Below are 21979 nucleotides of genomic sequence, written 5' to 3' on the forward strand. Positions count from 1 at the left end.
GCTGTTCCTAAATGTTTATTGCACTGAATGGCAAATTTATTTTGGACTTTGGAAAGTATTTTCATCAATATCCTTGCTATTTTCTTTCTAGAAAGTATATTGAATCAATTAATATAAGTAGGATGAGTATATTGTAATGGGTTGTTAAAATAAAAATCTTAACGTTTTTAGCATCTATAACAAACAATATGGCTTCAGAAAACCATTTGTCTTCGGAATCAATCCTATAAAGTTCATTATATCAAGATCCACTTTGTGCCTTTATTCTATCTTTCTTTTGTCCAACAACCAATCATAAGCACACAGTATATTTTAATTAGTATAAATCTGAAGATGCTTCACAGAAAATGTGTTAGTGTCACTCATATCAATTAGCATTCCTTTTGCTGGAATGCTCTGACACCAACAGTAGCAGATATTTTCCTTTATATATCATTGAATTTGAAGAGAATTTCACCATAGGCTTATTTTTTCATCCAAAAGAATCAATTTTTTTAGTTATGAGATACTATAAGATTTATTCATTCATTTTTCATACCTGCTTTTTCTGTTTGTTGGTTTCAGGGAGCCATGCCCAAATGTTGCTCTTGAGAGTACTAGGCAAAAATGAACCAAGGGAAAGAAGCTAAGCCAGACCACACCAACACTCACTAACTCACACACCCATGATTGCTTATATGGGGCCTTTTTAGAGTCACTAAATAAAACAGAATATTTGTAAGTAGACTGGAATCTTGATATACAAATGTTAAAACAAATTTGTAACATTAGACTTCCTATCATTTTGGTTCACAGTACATTTCATTGACAGCTACTTCATAGCCAAATATAGAACCTGAATAATCATATTGGCTGGTAATGACTTGCAAATACCTTCCAAATAATGATGGTGCTCTTTCTCATTCTGTTCCAAAGTCACTTTATATTTTACACAAAGTAAATAAGTTTGTAACTAAAAAGGGACTTTACCAATCGAGTGTGGAAAAAAATCAGGAGGGTGCACCCCTTGACTTTTTCGTATACTGAGATAGAGGAAAAGGTCATCAGAGCCACTTCCAGTTGAGCAATATTTCTCAAATATCATATGTTTTTGTTTGTCATCATAACTAACTGATAATATTAAAATGAAATTTTGACACTTAGGGAGGTCGAAAACGGTGGTGGATGTTTACACTTTTTTGTTAAACTGATGGTGTATAAATTAAAATAAAATTAATAATTGTGATTGAAAAAATATGCGTTATATTGAATACAGTTTTTAATATCGTGTACACATTTATATTTCCATGATACAAAAAATTCAGATGGTTGTTTAAATAAAATATTACTTCTGGTTGAGTAATTTTTCGCAAATTTCATATCTGTTTACTTTTTATCATTATAAATATCTATACAAAATTTGAATCATCTATCTGTAATATAACCATAGTTTACTTGAAAATTTGTGAAAGTATTCAGTTAAAGTGCCACTTCTGTTTGCTGGAAGTGACCCAAAAGTTGATAGGATTCCTTATTTTTGATATAAAGCAGGTGTACAAATTCTCATTGACCTAGTTCAAAGCCTTTTTGAGTTATCATGTTTACACACAGACAGACACAATTTCAAAAATGGTATTTTCAGACTCAGGAAGGTCTAAAACATCAAGATTCATCAAAATCTCGAGGTCGAATTTTTTGACGATTCCTATATTTTTTCTATATTATGTATACAAGAAAGTAAAAAGAAAGGTTATAAGATCTGAAAATCACAAAATGTGTATTTTCTATAGTAAAGGCAATGGAAGCAAAAAAATGCTCAGATTATTTAGGACTTACTTTTGTTAGACTTACAAATGAAAAGATGGGTTTGTTGTCACAAAAAATGTAAATATATTTCTTTAAAAAGCTTTTCCTTCTGGAACAATGACAAATTCCTGTTTACACCTTTCCACAATTTGTGCAATTAAACATGTCATCAAGCATTCCATTATATACTGTTGATACTATGTACATACATAAATTTAATTTTAATCTACAGAGTGCTCAGCAAATAGCCAATTGTCATAAATGCGGCATGGTGATGTGGATATGTGGTGTTTTATGACACAAAGCAGAAATGAGCAAAACGTCCAAATCACTATGTTTTGAGTTCTGGTCCTAGAAGACTATGTGCTATTTAATATAGCAGGCTAATGGATAATATTATTTTCATTTAAATGTGAATGAGATTCAATTTTCAATCTTCTTTACTAGGTTATTTATAACAAAGGATTAAAATGAAGATAAATTAAAGTATTAACATATATGCATTTCACACTTTTGTTTTTAGGCATTTCTCTTGTAATGCTGTTAGCTACCCCTAGGTACATGGTTTCAGAATCTTGATGACCCAGTTTCTCAGGAACTGACTCATTAATGGCTGAAATAATTTAGATCTATCCTACTATTAAAATATGTATATTTATATATGAAATCTAAGAAACAGAATATATAACCTTCTTTTATCATTGGTTATGCCTAAGACATAATTTTTATTTTAATTATGTAATTTTATATGACATAAAACAAAATGGAGCCTGACCTTAGCCTGAGCCTGAATTACTGCATCCGAGTCCTACTCCTAGAGAACTCTTTGCCATTTTTTTATCAATGCCATGTGGTTTATTTTTTAAAGCTAAACTCAGTCATGGGGAGAAATACTATATGTCAAAAATTAAAGTAGAGTTCTTCACCTGCTTTAAACTTTCATAAAATTAATCAGGTTCTGATGGGGGTACAGTGATGGATTTGAGTCCAGTGCCCAGCTGCTATCTCTGTGAATCTGGTATGTCATTTCTGTTACTGCATTGCCTTTTGTTTGGGTACACTCTTATTCCCCAATGAGTTTTGTAGCAATTGTATTGACAACTGTAAATATTTGCTATATTTGAGGTAGCCCTTTGATGGACTGTTACCACATCTAGGGTTGGTTCCTGCCTTACACCCAGTTCTACTGAGATGGGCTCAAGGCTACTATAACCCTAAATTAGATGAAAGGGGTTTGAGAAACCTATGTTTAATTATCCATAACCATGAAACAATCCCTAGTTTCTAAGGTGATGTCAGTCTATATAGTTGTACTAAGTCTAAAACTGAGCATGAATTCAGTAATTTATTTTTTGTTATATTCAGGGCTCAATTTACTGATAGTTGCAAGAACAGAACAGACTTTTTTTTAACTGTCTTTTGCTTAATGGATGTCTTGTGTGTCTGATGTGACAGGTGTAGGAAAATGAAACAGAATATAATTTGATCAATTAATTAAAAGTCTTCCCTTTGGTAATGCTGGTAATTAGTTCAATAATTTGTTAAGGCTCCTACTTTTATTTACCTTTCCGGCTGTTAGACTTATATCAAGGTAACTGAAGCAATTCTAAGAAACTTATCGATAAAAACAAGGATTACAAAAATATGGATAACTGCTTGTATATATTGACATATAAGACAGGATGCAATAAGATAAGACAGACAAACAAGTAACGCAGAAGAGGCTGGTTGTTTACTGGCTATTTAGAGTTTTAACTTATCTTTGCACAAACAGTTTTATGATATCAAGTCTTTTAGGATGGTATCCAGTGTTGTGTGCAGTTGTTGCTCTAGATTCAAGTGGAGAATCCTTCTTGCGTTGGAGTGCACTTTTTCTCTTCATCATAGTCCTTTGTGTGTGGCATGCTGTGTTTTCTTCAGCTTAAGGTTTTTACTGTGACATTCTGCAACTTTATAGGAAAAGCATTACTATTTTTGGCACAAAAGTTTAGATGCTGAAGTTCCCTTCTTGAAGTAACAGCTCTTTATTAGTCTTCTCTACTGGCCCAGCTTGGCTTGTGTGCCCAGAGGGTTCCGCCATGTAAGAAATGCAGCTAGTTTTTAATGGAATGTGTAACCTCTCATGATTGGATTAAAGTGACTTCCCATTACAAAATCTGTGCCTTCTCATTGGCGTGTTATTTTGTCCATCGCAGTTGTCATTGGTTGCATTATTGCTCTTTGCCTGGACTCTAGTATCCATTTGGCACCTTTTGGATTTTAAAGGGCTCTCTGCAAAGATGTCAGGTCAACTCTGATACTGTATATATCTTTGTTATCAAATGAAGTACAGCCTGAGATTGGTATGAAATGGAGTTTATTCACTTACTTTGGAATGCAAATTAAGGAAAGGGGAGGATGCATTTCTGCATTCCTGTTAAATCTGCTATCATAGCAAGCCTGTTGCGCCATTTAAAAGCCTAGCAGAATGTGCAAAGCCTACTTTGTCCTACAAAAGTCATCAATTCTTTTGCTAGTAACTGGCAGAAGTTGCTCAGTGTCTATGTGCATAATCTAATGTATAACATAACTGTAATTTAATAAAAGGTGAACTTCGCTAGTAGACTTCCAAACATTTTTAAACAGGAAAGACTTCTCATGAGCGACATCTATTATAAAAAAAATTACACTAAATTAAACTCCAGGCTAAAACTGACCATTTTCTATATGGGGTGCCACTTTGGAAGATTTTAAGACTGATAAATGTGGCTTTAGCAAGAAAAATACTTTTTATGCTTTTAAAGAGACACATTGGAGAAGAACATGTAAAGAAAACTGTACTGCTTTATCTGCCTTGCACTGCTTTGCTTATTTTTTGTGTGTTTTCTAAATCCAGAAACACCAGTAATTAATGGCTCTTTGCTAATAGCTTGGACTAAACTTGTGTAGCTAATAGCTAATTGCTAATAGCTTGGACTAAACTTCTGCTGGGTGCTGTACAAGTATGTGCAAATGACTATATGACTTCATTGTGAATATTTCACAACAGCAGCCTTCCTTCTTAAGCAACAAATAACTTTGGTTAAGTTATTTGGCTGACCATGCTCAAGTGCTTTGAATCCAAACTGTTGTCGAAAAGGTGAGGTTGATTTCTTCTTAGGCACCCATTTGCCCATCTGTGCTTTTCTTTACTTAACAAGGGTACCTTGTTACAGTGTACCTTGCTACCCTGTGACCAAATTGAAAATTACATGATTTGCAAAAACGCTGTACACTGCCACTGCTCCAATTTGATGGCATAATGAGTTGGTGGTGTTTAAGGGGACGATTGATTGACCTGAGAATTTTAGACATCACCCAACCCTAATGTCTATAAAAATGTTGTTTTTTGTGTCCAACAATATACTGTGTTTTGTGTCCACCAATATAGTTTTGCGTTTTGAGGTTGAATGGTCTAGGCTAAGATTGGACTAAAGTTGATTGAAGACACTTTGGATTAAGTCCACTTTGGGTGTTAGTGTTTAAGTTAGTATAATTTCCTGGTCATTTTATATTTATCTTAGTGTGTATTAGGTTATTCTTCAAGTAAAGAAGAGCTACAATAAACAAGAATATTGTTTTCTACATTTTTTAAATATCAGTGTTAAAATAAAAATAAACAGTCTCATAATTTTATTTTATTAGTCTCCATTTCTAATAATATACAGTAATGTGGCTATCTATCAATCCATCCATTTTTTCAGCCGGTTGCAATTCAGAGCAGAAAGAAGGTAGAGACTGTGCCAGTAACAATAAATGAAAGGTTTAAAATACTCTTAAGATGTTTATGTCAGTCCATCACAGACATGACCACACATATTGACTGCATACACCTGGTCTCTATATCATTCATTACCCATTGACCTATCATGCACATCTATAGGGTGGGCAAATTCCACTCAAGAGCTGACTAGGCCAAGTATTGAACCAATTACTACTTTCTGGAAACATGATTCAGCAGGATTGACCATTTTGCTTTTCTGTTACCTTTATTGTATATGTGATGAAAAGCATCAACAGCCTGTACATAAATGCATTATAAACCATCTTTCCATCATAAATAATATGTGAATTAAATTTTTATTGAAACCCATCTATCATTTGATTATTTTTATTAACAGATTCTCAGAAAGCGTATCTTATAATCAAACTTTCAGATAAACATGCATATATTAGATACAGTATGAATTGTGAGGATTAAGTTTTAATACAATTAAGAGTAAGGTTCAGTGATTCAATGTAAATGGCTAGTGGTATCTGAATATGATGGTGTAAAGAGAACAGTAGATAGCTTGTGAATGAAAAGAGTCATGCAGAGCCTGGTGAAAAATAAAGACACTGTCAGTGCATGAGACATTAGTTAGTAATAGCAGATTACAGTATTTTCTTAGCAGCATGATATGGTTAAAATTAAGATGTTTGTGCTGATGGAAACAATGTGAGAAGAGAGAACAAGTATATTGCTAAGACAATGAATGAGGGATAATTCAAAAGAATTTTATTTGAGGTATAAGTGGGAGGTGATTAAAATGCTTGTTTGAAAACAAGAGTTTGCGACTGGATAGAATTATTATGTTGGTTTTTAGAAAACTGAAACTGAATTAACTGTTTAGTTCTCAAATGACAATTTTAGAATTGCTTTGTAGAATATGAAGCTGCTAAATAAGACCTTTACATGGGGTGGTCTGAGAAATTCTGAAGAGTCACTAAACATCTTTAAGTTGAAGGATGTTATCCCAGTGTAACTTTATTTGGGAAAGAAAGGAGGATTAGGAAACAACTTTATTTGTCGTTTAATACTAAGCAAAGATTGCTCAGTTTGATTGTGCAATATCCTGAGTGTTCAAACACTTGCAAGCAGTACAGATGGTTGAGAAAATGTTAGAAAAGAAATATTAGGAATCAGGTTAAAATTAATGTAACATGATGTGATTTGATTATTTGCTTCAGAAAATGTGAACCTTGTGAGGCAAATATAAGTAACATCAAATAAAGAATATGCATTTTGCAAAAGTACATTTAAATTTAAGTTAGTTAAGTCTATACTACCTCAGAGGAATAGGAAATGGAAGGATGGATGGATGGATTGATGGATGGATGGAGTTAATGCACACAGAAGTATTAAGTTCAATCAAAGTAGCGACAAGAATGTTAAAGCATTGAGATTAAGGTTTCTTTTAGGATAATAATAATAATAGAACTGGTGTCCAGGAAGGTATAAGAGGGACTTGCATTGATGTAGTACAGATGACAAAAAAGAAAGAGCAGTTAATAAAGAATATAATAAAATAGAAAACTTATATAGAAGCAAAAAAGCAAAAGGGGAATGCTGAGTTAAAGGAGAGTAAATTCCTGACATTTCTCCATTCCCAAATTAAGGTAAAGGAAAATGAAACAGAAAAGCAAAATACTGTTTCTCTCAATCCTTACTTGTTCCTTACTCCAGTGAGATTTCAATCCAGTCTCTTCTCCAGATATCAAACTCACTGAGTCTCTTCCCTGAAATCACTTTAAATCCCATTCCAGACTCACTTCTAATCTAAGCTCCTCAATCACTTGTTAAATCAGGCTCATATAAGTTCGAATAGAAAAAGATGGGCATCAGTAGAGCGGAGAATTCATTTTTACACGTAATGACTAATAAATTCAGTAAACAGGTGAACCAAGTAAAGTCATTTAAAGATTTTAAATTGTATCCATTGATCAATGGAGAGCTAGTATAATTGAAACAATATTGGAATAACAATCTCTCACAACAGTGTGTGTATATAATTTCAAACTATCTGAAGGTTGTGTAACAAACTGTTAAGAATATTACTATAAAGGGAATTACTGTAGTTTGGATGTGATCAAATAAAAGTGTCGATAAAAGCATTGGCAGAAGGATATTCCAAATAGGACTGAATGTGCAAAATGTTCATAAAATGGAAATATTCCAGTTGGCAAACAGGTTTTATTAATGCTTGGAACAATAGTTCAGAATCGAACACAGCACACTTTTACAAGCAGATGCCAACTCTAAAAGTGTTACTTGTCAAATTAATTAAATTAAGGATATGGAATTAACATTAGTTCTGAATTTGTTTGAATTAGTTTGAATTTGCCCATTGGATTAATAAAGTTTATCTAATCTAATCTAATTTTATTTGGCTTTAAAACTCCAACCACCAATACAAATTTAGCATTTGCTGATTTTTTGATAGTCTCAAAGTGTGCTGTTTTAGCAGCCCCACTAACTGTGTATCCGTGATTATTTGCTTTCATTTCCACATTGTATGTTGAATCTCTAGCAGTAACACAGATACAGAGATGATTACATAATCACTTTCTTAAAGCATACACAAATTATGCAAATCCCACAGTCTTACATTGGAATTATGCAGTATTCATTAGAATAAATAATTCAGAAAACAACAAGTTATCTATAAGAATTATATAATACAGAAATAGACTAAAGAAAGACTGGGCTGAACCGGCTGAAGAAAATGAACTTATTTCTGCAATCAACTCAAACGTCTTGTTAAACTTACCTACAAAGCAAGAAGGTCATTTGCAGAGCCAAAAGTCCAGGGTTTGGAGTTGAATCAGGTACAGCTCCATCCACTAGAACTCAGTGCTCAACCTTTGGATGTGAAGGATGCCTTTACATTTATTATTTGATACTTACTAAATAATTTGCTAAGCACATGATAGTATGGCTTCTTTTTCCATTCTGCATTTCATGGCTTCCCTACAAAGTACTGTGTCCAAGAGAGGTTGGGAGTAAGACCTGATAGCAAGTTGCCGCACCCACCACACGCTGAACCACCTGGATTGGGACCCGAGTGCAGCAGGTGACACCACATTGCAACCTTTCGGTGTGAGGTTTGTTACGGTGGCTGGAGTGGGAATCTTGCCACCAACCCCCAAGTTTTCCCTGTAAATTGGAGGACTTGCTTGCAGGGCTGGATGCAGATTAACATCATACCCAGGATGAAACAATTACAGTTAAGAGCCTTACTCCAGGTCCCAACGAAGTAGAGTCACTCCTGGCATTTACAGGATTCGAACTGGCAGCCTTCCGATTGCCGGCACAGATCCCTAGCCTCAGAACCACCACTCCACCCTAAAAGGAGTGATTGCTGGTACATCAGTAATCACAATTTTCTTTTTTAAAGGCAAATTGTCAACAGGAAAAGTAAAACATTACAATGATCTACCTGTCAATTTTCACTATTTCAGTCAAATCATTTATTCATTTACTTTTACTAAAAAATGATTTATTGTAATGGAAAAAACAAATCGTAAACTTTACTTAATTATTCTCTTTATTTAACTTATTTAAAACTGAATCTGTGTAACAACCATACTAATGTTAATATTGATGTGCTGCCCATTAACTATTACTGACAATCCACCTCTGGATACATTCTGTAAAATGTGCTACAGAAGGTATCCAGAGGTGGATTGACAGTAATAGTTAATGGACAGCACATCAATATTAGCATTAGTATGGTTGTTACACAGATTCAGTTTTAAATAAGTTAAATAAAGAGAATAATTACAGTAATCCCTCGCTATATCGCGCTTCGCCTTTCGCGGCTTCACTCCATCGCGGATTTTATATGTTAGCATATTTAAATATATATCGCAGATTTTTTGCTGGTTCGCGGATTTCTGCGGACAATGGGTCTTTTAATTTCTGGTACATGCTTCCTCAGTTGGTTTGCCCAGTTGATTTCATACAAGGGACGCTATTGGCAGATGGCTGAGAAGCTACCCAACTTACTTTTCTCTCTCTCTCGCGCTGACTTTCTCTGATCCTGACGTAGGGGGATTGAGCAGGGGGGCTGTTTACACACCTAGACGATACGGACGCTCGTCTAAAAATGCTGAAAGATTATCTTCACGTTGCTACCTTCTGTGCAGCTGCTTCCTGAAGCGACATGCTGCACGGTGCTTCACATACTTAAAAGCTCGAAGGGCACGTATTGATTTTTGATTGAAAAACAAACTCTGTCTCTCTCTATCTCTCTCTCTCTCTCTTTCTCTGCTCCTGACGGAGGGGGTGTGAGCTGCCGCCTTCAACAGCTTTGTGCCGCGGTGCTTCGCATACTTAAAAGCCAAACAGCCCTATTGATTTGTTTGCTTTTCTCTATCTCTCTGACATGCTCTGCTCCTGACTCGCACTTCTTTGAAGAGGAAGATATGTTTGCATTCTTTTAATTGTGAGACGGAACTGTCATCTCTGTCTTGTCATGGAGCACAGTTTAAACTTTTGAAAAAGAGACAAATGTTTGTTTTCAGTGTTTGAATAACGTTCCTGTCTCTCTACAACCTCCTGTGTTTCTGCGCAAATCTGTGACCCAAGCATGACAATATAAAAATAACCATATAAACATATGGTTTCTACTTCGCGGATTTTCTTATTTCGCGGGTGGCTCTGGAACGCAATTTAAGGTCTAATAAATTTCACATTTATTGGCTTGTTTATAATCATATCAACTGAAGCAAGTTCTGTCTCACTCTGACTATATGGAAAATTAAAATTATTTTTCCAGGGTGCACTGTTTCATATTTATTTTAAGAAGTTCTCAAGTCACAAATTTGTCACAGTTTGCAGGAAGTACCCAAAACTTGAACTTTTAATGTAAGATCATTAAATTCACTTAGATTATTATATAACTGCACCATCTTGAAAACCATTTCCCATGATCAGGAACAAACTCTAGTTGAGCAACAGTCTATTGCAAGATACATTCATGGACGCCCCCACCCTAAAACAATTGAGAGGTGTGAATTATATTAACATGCATATCATTGTAATATGGGTTAGAAAAATCAGCAAAGACACAGGGGAAACACACTAATACTGCAAATAAATTGCCAAGGTTTGGATTCAATCAGGAGGTGTAGAGAACTAGTACTAATGACTGCAAACCATGCTGATCTTCTAGATCCTGTGAATGTTAATCTAAACGAATGTCAGTATATGAGAAAGATTCAGCACTTTTTGTTTAGGTTAAGGATTGCCTTAAGCAATTTACATTTCAGTAAAGTGTATAATATTATCTTACTCAGTTTGTTTTGTTTTTTGTATAGCACTCTTCACTTATTAATAACTGCTTTTTTATTTCTCTATCCCTCTTTATATATGTATACACACATACACACACATGCCCTGTTCCAAAAATGTTGGGACAGGTGAAAAACAGTCCAGCCTATCATCCATGGACAATTTCATTGACCAATAGCTCAGTCCTACTGGATACCATCATAAGCACTTGGGCAGATTTGTCATGTTTTGGTGTTGAAGCAAATAGGATGTGAGACCTCCAAGAGCCTTCACAAGCCAAGGCAGGCCATGCAGGTCTCCTCTGCCTGCCAGAATTATGCCTCACCAGATGAGCTTAGCCCAGAATGAACTGGCCTGCTTTGGGACTTGCAGGCTCAAAAGGCATTTAATCCTCAAAAATATACTTTGTCCCACAATATAAAAATGCCTGGCAAGGGAAAGGAATTTGTAAAAACCTTTGGCTGACAGAGATTAATCCACAAAATAATCTTTATCTTCTTCCTCCTCATCTTTTCCCACTTCTCAGTCCTGTACTTCCTCACCAGTCAAGCCCTTTTCCTTCATATCTTTTTTTACCTTATACATCCACCTCTGCTTTGGCCTCCCTCACTTTCTCTTTCCCTGTACTTCCATTCCCATCACTCATTTGCCCACATACTCGCTGTCTCTCCTCATCAAATGTCCATACCACTTCAACCTAATTTCCTGTACTTTCTCAGATATATCTCCCACTTTTGTTGTGCCTCTGATTGTCTCATTTCTAATTCAGTCCTTTTTTGTAACTCCACACATCCATCCCAATATTCTCATTTCTGGCACATGTAACTTCTCCTGTGTTCCCTTTACTGTCCATGTCTCAGCTCAAAACATCATTGTTGGTTTAATCACTGTCTTAAAACCTTACCTTTAACATTACCCTTAATTCTTCAATTATAAAATGCTTCTCATATTTTTTTCCAATTGTTCCTTCTTCACTGCACTCTATGGGTTATCTCTGCATCTAGTTTTCCATCTTGGGCTACCACTGATCCTAGATATTTAAATTTATCCACTCTTTTCAATAGCTCTCCCTACAGGCTAACATCTGAATCCTGACCATCATTTAACCTCATATACTCTGTTGTCTTCTTCCTATTTAACTTCAACTCTCTATTTTCCAAAGCCCTTCTCTATTCTTTCAACTTCCTCCCCACTTTCTCTTTTCTGGTTCTACACAACACAGTAAAAAATCATGCACCACAGGGATTAGTCTTTTATCCCATGAATCGACATTTTATTTGAAAATGGCTACATTTATATTGATTTATATGAAAACAGCTGCATTGTTTGTTGGGAATGTGTGCCCATTCAGCCAAAAGAACTTTTGTGAGGTCAAGTACTGATGGTGGGTAATAAGACCTGGCTCACAACTGGAGTTTCAATTAATCCCAAGGTGTCAAAAATGTTTAGATCAGGGCTTTGTGCAGGCCAATTAAATTCCTCCACAACCAACTCATGAAACCATGTCTTTATGGACCTGGCTTTGTGCATTGTGATACAGTCATGCTAGAAGAGAAAAGGGACCTTCCCCAAACTGTTGCCTCAAAGTTGGAAGTGCAAAATGTCTTTCTATGCTGCAGCATTAACAGTATCCTTTACTGGAACCAAGGTGCCTAGCCCAAACCCTGAAAATCAGCCCCAGACCATTATCCCACATCCATCAAACTTTACATTAAGCACTATGTTGTCCTGGCATCAGTGAAACCAAGATTTGTCCATCAAACTGCCAGATAACGCAGTGTTAATCATCACCATAGAGAACACATTTCTAGTGCTCCAAAGAAATTGTAGTATGTTATATATCTGACCAAGCAGAGGCTTTTCTTCTATATGCTTCCATCACTTTGCCTGAACTTAAAGAGGTGTTAGACCCAATGAGCACAGGTAAGGCCACCAGGGATGGATGGGCTTCTGCCTAAGGTAATTTCCATATTCTGGAAACATTTATCCTTTCCCCTTTTTGAGATGATCAGTGTAGCTCCTTCCTGTGGCCATTCGAATCCTAGTATTAATATTGCAGTTATTACGTTACTTTTGAAGCAAGGTAAAGACCCTACTGTGTGGCAGAGTTTCAGACCCCTCTCACTCATTAATATGGATACAAAACTGCTAGCTATAGTTCTGGCCTGCTGCTTTCAGAAAGTCATTAACAAATCAATCCACCTCGACCACTCTGGTTTCATACATTCACAGTTAGCCTCGGATAACATGAGAAGACTTCTGCATGTCATTAATTCATCTCCTTCCCTTCCCAGCCCTGCTGCACTCCTTACCCTGGATGCCGAAAAGTCTTTTGTTTGCAAGACTTGGCAATGTTTATCGCAAGTCATGGACAGAATGGATTTTGTTCCAAGTTTTAGAAATCTGGTGAAAACTCTTCACTCCTCTCCCTCTGCATTTCTCCTGTCTAATTCAAATATCTCACATCCCTTCTCCATTAGTTGGAGAGCTAAGCAAGGCTGTCCTTTGTCTCCTTTACTCTGCAACTTATCTCTTGAACCGCTTATAATTGCAATCCATAATTCCCAGCTCCTAAATCCTATTACAATTTCAAATTCCAGTCATATGATATCCTTATATGCCAACGACATCCTCTTCTGCCTAGGTAATGCCCTGACTGACATCCCTTGCGTTCCAGAACTGTTTAGGTGTTTCGAAGCCCTGTCTGATTACAAAATTAATTGGTCTAAATCATCTCTTCTGTCCCTTAATGATATGTACTGTCGTTGCCCCCTACCTTCGGTCATCCCTGTATCTAGTAGTATAACATATTTGAGAGTTAATATTACTGCCTCAATATCAGATATATCCTGTAATACAGGGGTGCCCAACACGTCGATTGCGATCGACTGTAGATCAGAAAGGTAGTGCAGGTAGATCGTGTTGCATTCAAAAAAAATATTTTTAGATGTTAGTCTATCATCTATCCTCCCTATGGCATTTGCCACTTGATTGACATTCAGTCTGAGCTCTCTTCTCTTCTAACACACAGGTCATCACGCACGCACGATCAAACGCGTGAGCTACTGCAAATCTCCAGTGATGTAAGTGACTTAGTTAGCCTTCCAATTTATATCTACTAAAGAAGGGATATAAAAAAAAAAATGGGCTGGACATGCAGAATGGGAACAGGATTTTTTTTTCTCACAATGTCATAATCGAAGTGTGTTTGTCTGATCTGTAAATTTATCATTGCTATTCCAAAGAAAGGAAAATGTGTATAGGCACTTTCGAACTATTCATAAAAACTACAACACTGACTTCCCTCCGAAAAGCGAGCTGAGAAAGGTGAGGGAACTAAAATTGCACTTAATCAGACAGCAGTCATTTTTCACTCAGCTGAATTCAAAAGCAAAGACAGACACCAAAGCATCGTTCCGGGTGAGTCACTCCATCATTAAGCATAAAAAGTCCTTCCAAGATGGAGAGATGATAAAAGAGGCCTTCGTAGAGGCAGACGGCTAGGAGGAAATTCCTGCAGCAATTTCGAGACCTCTGGCCGGAGATAAAGGAGTTTCTCCTTGTCATTAAACATGCAGAATACAAGCAACTTGCAACTTAATGACGATCAGTGGCTACTAGACCTGGCATTTTTTTTTACCGATCTGACCAACATTTTGAATGAGCTTAATTTACAGCTGCAAGGAAAAGACAAAACCATGGTCAATATGATTGGCTCGGTTAATGCTTTCAAATGAAAAATGCGACATCTGTCCTCAAAGCTGCAGTGCCATGATTTGTGGAACATCCAAAACCACGGGTCAGAGCTGGAGACGCAACAGAAGGAGTGTGCGCAACTTGACAGTGTGCACTACACACAGCAGATTGAAAAGTGTCTGTCACACTTTGACAGACAGTTTCAAGACTTTGCTTTACTTGAGCCAATCATTACATTTATGTGCTATCCTTTTAGGGAAGATGTTGAGGTTGATTCACTCACATGAAAAATTGCAACACTGTTTCACCTAAAACTCGTCTACAGTGTAGGATGAGATTTTGACACTACAGGCTGACATTCAGCTGAAGTCCAGGGCTCATGGACAGTTTTGGAACTTACTCACAGAGGAACAGTACCCAAACATGAGGAAATGTGCTACCTCCTTGACTGCATTATTCAGCTGTACTTATTTATGTGAGTCAGCCTTTTCCCACATGAAGATTATTAAGTCCAAATACTATTCCACCATGACTGATGATCATTTGAAAGCCTGCTTGAGATTGGCTACCAGCAGCCACTGTCTGGACTATGCAACCCTTGGTGACTCTATTCAGTGCAATTCATCAGAGAGTAAAGTAGTGATCATAAATGCATTGAATCGTATTGTGCCGTAAGGGTTCATGTAGTTATGCAAGGTACGCCAACATGTATTTTATATATAAAGCATACTCAATATACAGTATGTGTATATATATATATATATATATATATATATATATATATATATATATATATAATATAATTAGCAGTTTTACTGTAGGTAGATCATTTTGACCTGGTCATTTGGTGTGGGCACCCCTGCTCTAATAACTATCGCTGTATCTTTGCTGATGCGAAAGCCTCTATAAACACCTCATCAAATTTGCCCTCTCTTTTCAGTCTCATCGTATTCAAAATGAATATTGTACCCCACTTCAGCTTCATTAACTCCATGCTGCCAATTCCACCTCCTACTAAATATCAGTCCAAAGTTAGGTCACTACTTTGTATGTTATGTCCTTTTATTCCTGTCAATTTGTTTTTGTTCAATAAAAAGTTAATCACAAAAAAAAAGAAATGGCAGTATGCTTTACATCACTCCAGTCGACACTTGTAATTGTGTATAGTGATCTTAAGATTGTGTGCAGCTTTTTGGCCATGGAGACCCATTTAATGAAGCTTCCGGCGTACAGTTCTTGTACTGATGTTGGTTGTAGATGTAGTGTGGAACTCTGCATTGAGTAAAGCAACAGAGAATAGTCAATTTTTAATTGTTTTGACTTCAGCATTTGGTAGCCCCGCTCAATGAGTTTGAATGGTCTTCCACTTGATGGCTGAGTTGTTGTTAGTCCTAGATGCCATTCCACTTCACAACAATAACAAAGTTCACTGGGGCAAATCTAGCAGAGCAGAAATTTCATATCCTTGTACCAAAGATGGCAACCTATGATAGTTCCACATTAAAAGTCACTGAACTCTAAAGTATTGCCCATTCTACAGTGTTTGTCAGTGGACATTAAAAATCTGTGAGCTTGATTTTATGCACCTGTTAACAATGGGGGCAGCTGAAATATCTGATCTCAATAATTTGGAGAGGTGTCCACATTCTTTTGGCTGCAAAGTGCTTATCTAGTTGTCCTGTCTGTACATCTAAACAATTTTATACTGAATTACAATCAATAAAAATAAGTTAGAAAACTGACCAACCCTAATATATACATATTAATGTATGGTTATGTATGCTTATTGAATGTGCTGATGGTTATTCACTTAATTTTATAGATTCATCTCGAGCTGAAAAGAAAGAAAGCAAATGTCCGACTCCTGGGTGTGATGGAACAGGTCATGTGACTGGACTATATCCTCACCATCGAAGCTTATCAGGATGTCCGCATAAAGACAGGGTACCTCCAGAAAGTAAGCAACTAGTGTGTAGTCTTTTAAATTAAAATAAATTTCTTAATATAGACTTGTGTCATAATTAATTTTTTTGTTATCAGTTTAGTTTATGATATTGGTAAATTGGTGTTTTTTCTTGACTTTATTCAAAATTAGATTTTATTTAAATTTTTAAAAGCTGTGTGTTTAACACATTATGAAAAGTGTTTTCATTTCAAGTTTATCATTAAAGTTTTTATGTCTTTGTTAATTTTGTACCTTTATTTGCATATAGTTTGTGAATTTCATTTTTTTTTTTTTACCATTTTCCTGTATAGAAATGTAATTTCAGACTTTGGAACATCCTATAATTTTCACATCAATTTTCTGATTAAGTGTTATGCAAGAAGAACGAGCACAAAAACATTCTTTTCAAAATAATACAGTTTTGATGTTAAAAATATTAGTGAAAGACCATAAGGTGTAGCAAAAAGCACCATGAATTTAGATGCATTCCAAAGTATTTATGTAGTTATTATTTAATAAGTATTTCAGATACAGTTTAAGCTTTAGCAAAAAATAATGAATAACATCTTTAAAAAGTATATAAATTTGACAATTTTCATTATATCAACTATAATTAAATAGATATCCATGGCTGTGTCACTTAAGACGAAAAATGAAACATTTTGAGCTATTTTATGTGCTTTTAAGTAAAGTAGGCATAATCTTTATATTGCATCCATAAATGTTCCTTATTCAACTAATGGCAAAATGTTGGCATGAAGACCTGTAAAGACTTGGACAAGTACATTTTCTAAGTCAGCTGTGTTAGGATCCATTTGGCTTCCTTCACATTAAGCATATTCTTATTAGGTATAAGAGTCAGGTGTTATGAGGCTAAGCAGTATGATGTTACTTATGCCCTTAAGCTTTGTTCACACTAGGCTGAAAGCTCAAATCCAAGGTCATAGCAGATTAAATCACCTCTTACACTAAAATATAGATATGCCATTAAATGATTTATTTCTTTTTTATTGAGTAACAATCTTAAATATGGTATTTGTATTTTTTTACAAAAATGTGAATTAAAGCAAAAAAAAAACCATGCTCTGCTTCACAAAAATACTAACTGTAGACAGAAAAACATTTAAAGTATCTTTTATTCTGAGCAGGTTTAAGAAGAATAACTTTTTTTTTTTAGTATTATGTTTAGATTATTAGTGCTAATGCACTAGTCAGCATTCTGAATATATTTAGTAGATGTTATTCAGGATTAGAGTGGTACAGTCATCAGAGTTTCTGAATCATGGGTTCAGAGTCCTAGGTTTGAATTCTGTGGTCGCTCATTGCCTGTATTCATTTTTGACTAGGTAGTCCAATTTTTCTCCAACGCCCCTAGACATATGTAGGTTAGTTTAAATGGTAATTCTAAATTGCCACTGTGTGACTTGAATGGACCCTGTGATGGACAGACACCCTCTTCAGAGCTGGTTTCTGCTTTGCACTTGATGCCACTTGGCTCCAGCCCAATGCAACCCTGCATTGGATTAAGGAGATCTGAGAATATTATATTGTATAGTGCAGCAGCACACACTAGATTTCAAATTTGAACTATACCTTATATTTATTTATTTATTTATTGACCCACAGCCTGAATTTAAATCTTTTATATCACATTTCATAAATATATTTATTAGATTTTGTTCTTTCCAGTACAACTTTACAGATTGTAAGTAGGTATACTTACACGCAGGAATATACAGGAATATACACACATGTAGGAATATTAACACACAGAAACATAAAGTACAGGCACTAACCTCTAAGTTGTGATGGGTTACTCCATGATCATTAGTGGTAAAGGAGCAACCCAATTTGCAAAAAATATTTTGGTAAAATGTACATAAAAATTGAATGTGGTGATTTGCAAATTATTTAAAACCCTATATTTAACTGAAAATAGTACAAAAACAACATATCAAATGCTGACACTGAGAAAGTGTCTTGTTTTGTGAACAATATGTGTTCATTTTTAATTTGATGCCAGCAAAGTATTTCAAGAAAGTTGGAACAGGCCATGTTTACCACTGTCACATTTCCTTTTGTTTTAGCAACACTCTGAAAACTTTTGGGATCTGAAGTGACCAATTGCTGTAGTTTTGAAAGTGAAAAGTTGTCCCATTCTTGCATACTATAGGATTCTAGCTGCTTAACAGTTCAAGGTCTCATTTGTCATAGTTTTCATTATATTGTGCCAGATGTTTTCTGGGTTGCAGGTTTGGACTGCAGTCAGGTCAGTTTAGCATCGAGATTCTTTTACTTTTACATGCTGTTGTGATATAAGCAGAATGTGGTTTGGCATTGTCTTGCTGAAATCCGAAAGGCCCTCCCTGAAAAAGACGTCTTCGTACTATTTTCAGTTAAATATAGGGATTAAATGTTTTGCAAATCACTGATTTTTTTCATTTACATTTTACACAGTGTTTAATGTTTTGGGAAACATACAGTAAGTAAATGTATGTAAAGTAATGTTGGTAAAGTAAAATGTTTAATGTCCTAAATCATCCAATGCAGGAACAGAAGAAAGAATAAAAAAATTGTGAGACAAAATAGGCTAAAGCCAATTAAACAAATAGCCACAGCAGTCAGTTAAGGGGAATTCAGAATACAGGCATGTGGATATGAAGGTAGTGTAAAATCTGAGGAACAGTATTTTCAAAACTCAAAGATGAAATCAGCAGCTGAAAGGCGTCCCATAGAAATGGTATCATTAGTTGCCTGGTGTAGACTAAACATAGAGACTTTGCTATTACATATGTATCGTTTTACTGGCCTGTAGGTCCATGTGGCCAGATGTCATGGTGACTCTGTAAACTGGAAATATGATTTTTAATCTGAAGTAGGCCTAAGTTAGTAGCCAGTTGGGAATCCATTCCCGGGCTCCCGGTAATCAGGAGCCCGGGATTCCCAGACATTCTTCATTCCCGCATTCCTGCAGTATCCCGGGAAAATGGAAACGGCCAAGCTTGCATATATAGCGTGTAAAAGTGTAAAAATTGATAAAGAAATAACAGAGTTATAGTTGAAAATAATTAAGGTGGCGCCACTGCTGCAGCTTGCTCTTCATCAGACAACAGCTTTGAACAACAACTTGAAATTGCAATGTGTCAGTCTGTTGCATCCGCATTATCTGTGCCAAGAAACTTGCCATCACAAAATGATGACAAGAAACTGGATGCATCAGTAAAAGCTGAAATGGCGGTGTTTCAGTGCAACGGCAATCGCGGGCTTTGTTTAAAACAAGTGTATCAGTATCTGATGATTGTGCCGCCTACTTCAGTGGAGGCAGAGCGTGCTTTCTCAGCGGCTGGCATACTTCTGCACGAAGGTGCGCTCTTGCCTGGACGACCACACACTGGACATGTTAATAATAATAATAAATTACATTTAAATAGTGCTTTTCTCAGTACTCAAAGCGCTGTCCACACAGGGAGGAGCCGGGAACCCACAATCTTCCACAGTCTCCTTACTGCAAAGCAGCAGCACTACCACTGCGCCACCTGTGTGTAGATAAGGTTAGTCTTTTATTTGTGTCAACATATTGCAGTAGTTTTATTAAAAATAAGTGTCAGTCGTTCTAAAACCGTTCACATGTGAGATGCCCGTGCACTGTGTCATCCCCGGGCTCCTGGAATTCCCGGGAATGAAATGAGGGATTCCCGAATTTCCGGGAATGGATTCCCTAGTAGCCAGTGATCTGTTCACCTCTTCTTAACAAACCACATCTCTCCTGACCGTGAAGTCTACAATCATCCTATAACAAAGTGCAGCGAACATAACAAAAACAGCAAACAATAAAATAAATAAAATCTTTTTAAAAAGGTAGTAAATACATAGTGTCAGAAGACCTTTTTCAAATCTTTAACTATTAACAGTTTTAGCTGTGCTGAGAAATGAATTACATACTTTTTTTTACATATTCTTGCTGCTGTTTATCCTGTATACATTATGTAGTTGTCTGTTCTTCAGCAACTTCTTTTTCATCTTGATGCTTGCCTTTCTGAATTGGAATAAAAAAGAGTGTGATACATTGAGAAAACAATGGTGAACACTGGGGAGGCCTTCTGATCTTCGGTGGTGGAAATATGTTCAGGTGGCTCTTCAGAAACATTTACTTTTACATCCTTTTTCTAATTATATCAGCCCTAAACTGCATTATACTTAAATCTGAATTGCTGTTTTATGAACTGAGGTGCCATTTGGGATGAGAAGGCCCTATTCTGAAGTCTCCAGCTCTGAAAAGCATTCTTTCCATAAGGAAAGAGGCCATGCCTGAACACACTGGCAGAACATTAAATTAAACAGATTACTTACAGAGATGAAGGACAGAAACTATAGAAATAACATTCTCATCCGGATTTCCTGCAAAACTATTACAAGTTATATTCCTGTCATATTTTCTTTCTCTCATGACTACTTTCCTGTAGTCTAGAGGTGCTGAAACTCTATACACTGTGAAGACTAGTGGGCGCCAGAGACCCTCAAACTGGAACACACCAAACAAAAAAAACATAAGTCATCTCTCCTTCCTCTCTCTCTCATCACTGCACTGCTCTCTTCCATTCAAGTGTTGCCTTCCTTCCTACCAGCTGTGACTCAGCTGGACAAGGCAGTGCAGTCACTTTTGTTGAGGACCCAGGAGGACTTCTGGTGACAGGGCTGTTGCCCATTGGAAGTACTTCCAGGTCACATGGATGTCCCAAACAGTAGGGAGTGTATCCCCCAACAGTACCTTCTTGCGGCACCCCTGGACCCCAGCAAGGCTGCATTACCGGACTACAATTCTCGGCATTCCCGAATGGGGGCCAATATCAACAGCCACTGCCATCAAGCGACTGTGGAGAATAAACAGAGACAGTCCTTTCCTGACCTGCTCTACTATCCCGGTCAGGGATGGTTCTACACATATTTCCGGTTGGGATGCCTGTCCATTTATCTGGGGTTTCCCGCCCGGGTAAGGAACCACCTTCTCTGTTAGTTGGGATGTCTGTCCATCCATTTGGGGAGCTTGGTCCGGGTACGACATCCTTCCCTCTCTCAGCTGGGATGCCTTTCTGTGCACTCAGCGCTGCCCAACTGGGTAAGTTAACTTCCTAACTCCTTGTCGGGATGCCCGTCCATCCCATTTGCCACCTATAACACCTCAATGTAATTCATTTCAACTGAGGCCGTTAAAATTTACGTTTTTAAGCTGTAGCAATTGTCAAACTGTACTTGCTCAGCGATGAAAAGCTCTTAATTTAAAATATTTTATCAAATGCTTTACTTTCCTGATTTGATGAAGCCAAGAACTCAGCTGCTTCTGAACCATTTCTCTGGCATTCAATTTTACATATTTGACTAACACTGTTTATCTAAGATGACTTATAACATCTGTGATACAATTGGTTATATTTCCTTTGGTTTTCCTATTACAGCAGAGGCAGGTCAAGTGAGTTGCTCAT

General features: G+C 36.4%; 1 protein-coding gene across 15 annotated transcripts in view; it reads left to right on the forward strand.

Annotated features, from left to right (window-relative positions):
- The window catches only part of LOC114648100 (myelin transcription factor 1-like protein), a 647050-nt gene that overhangs the window by 451587 nt on the left and 173484 nt on the right, over positions 1–21979 (forward strand). For all 15 annotated transcript variants that reach the window (XM_051925515.1, XM_051925514.1, XM_051925524.1 and 12 more), the window contains one exon: positions 16377–16511. In XM_051925515.1, coding sequence (XP_051781475.1) covers positions 16377–16511 — 135 coding nt within the window. The remainder of the gene's footprint in view (positions 1–16376; positions 16512–21979) is intronic.

This window comes from Erpetoichthys calabaricus, chromosome 3 (assembly GCF_900747795.2).
Source record: "Erpetoichthys calabaricus chromosome 3, fErpCal1.3, whole genome shotgun sequence".
NCBI lineage: Eukaryota > Metazoa > Chordata > Cladistia > Polypteriformes > Polypteridae > Erpetoichthys > Erpetoichthys calabaricus.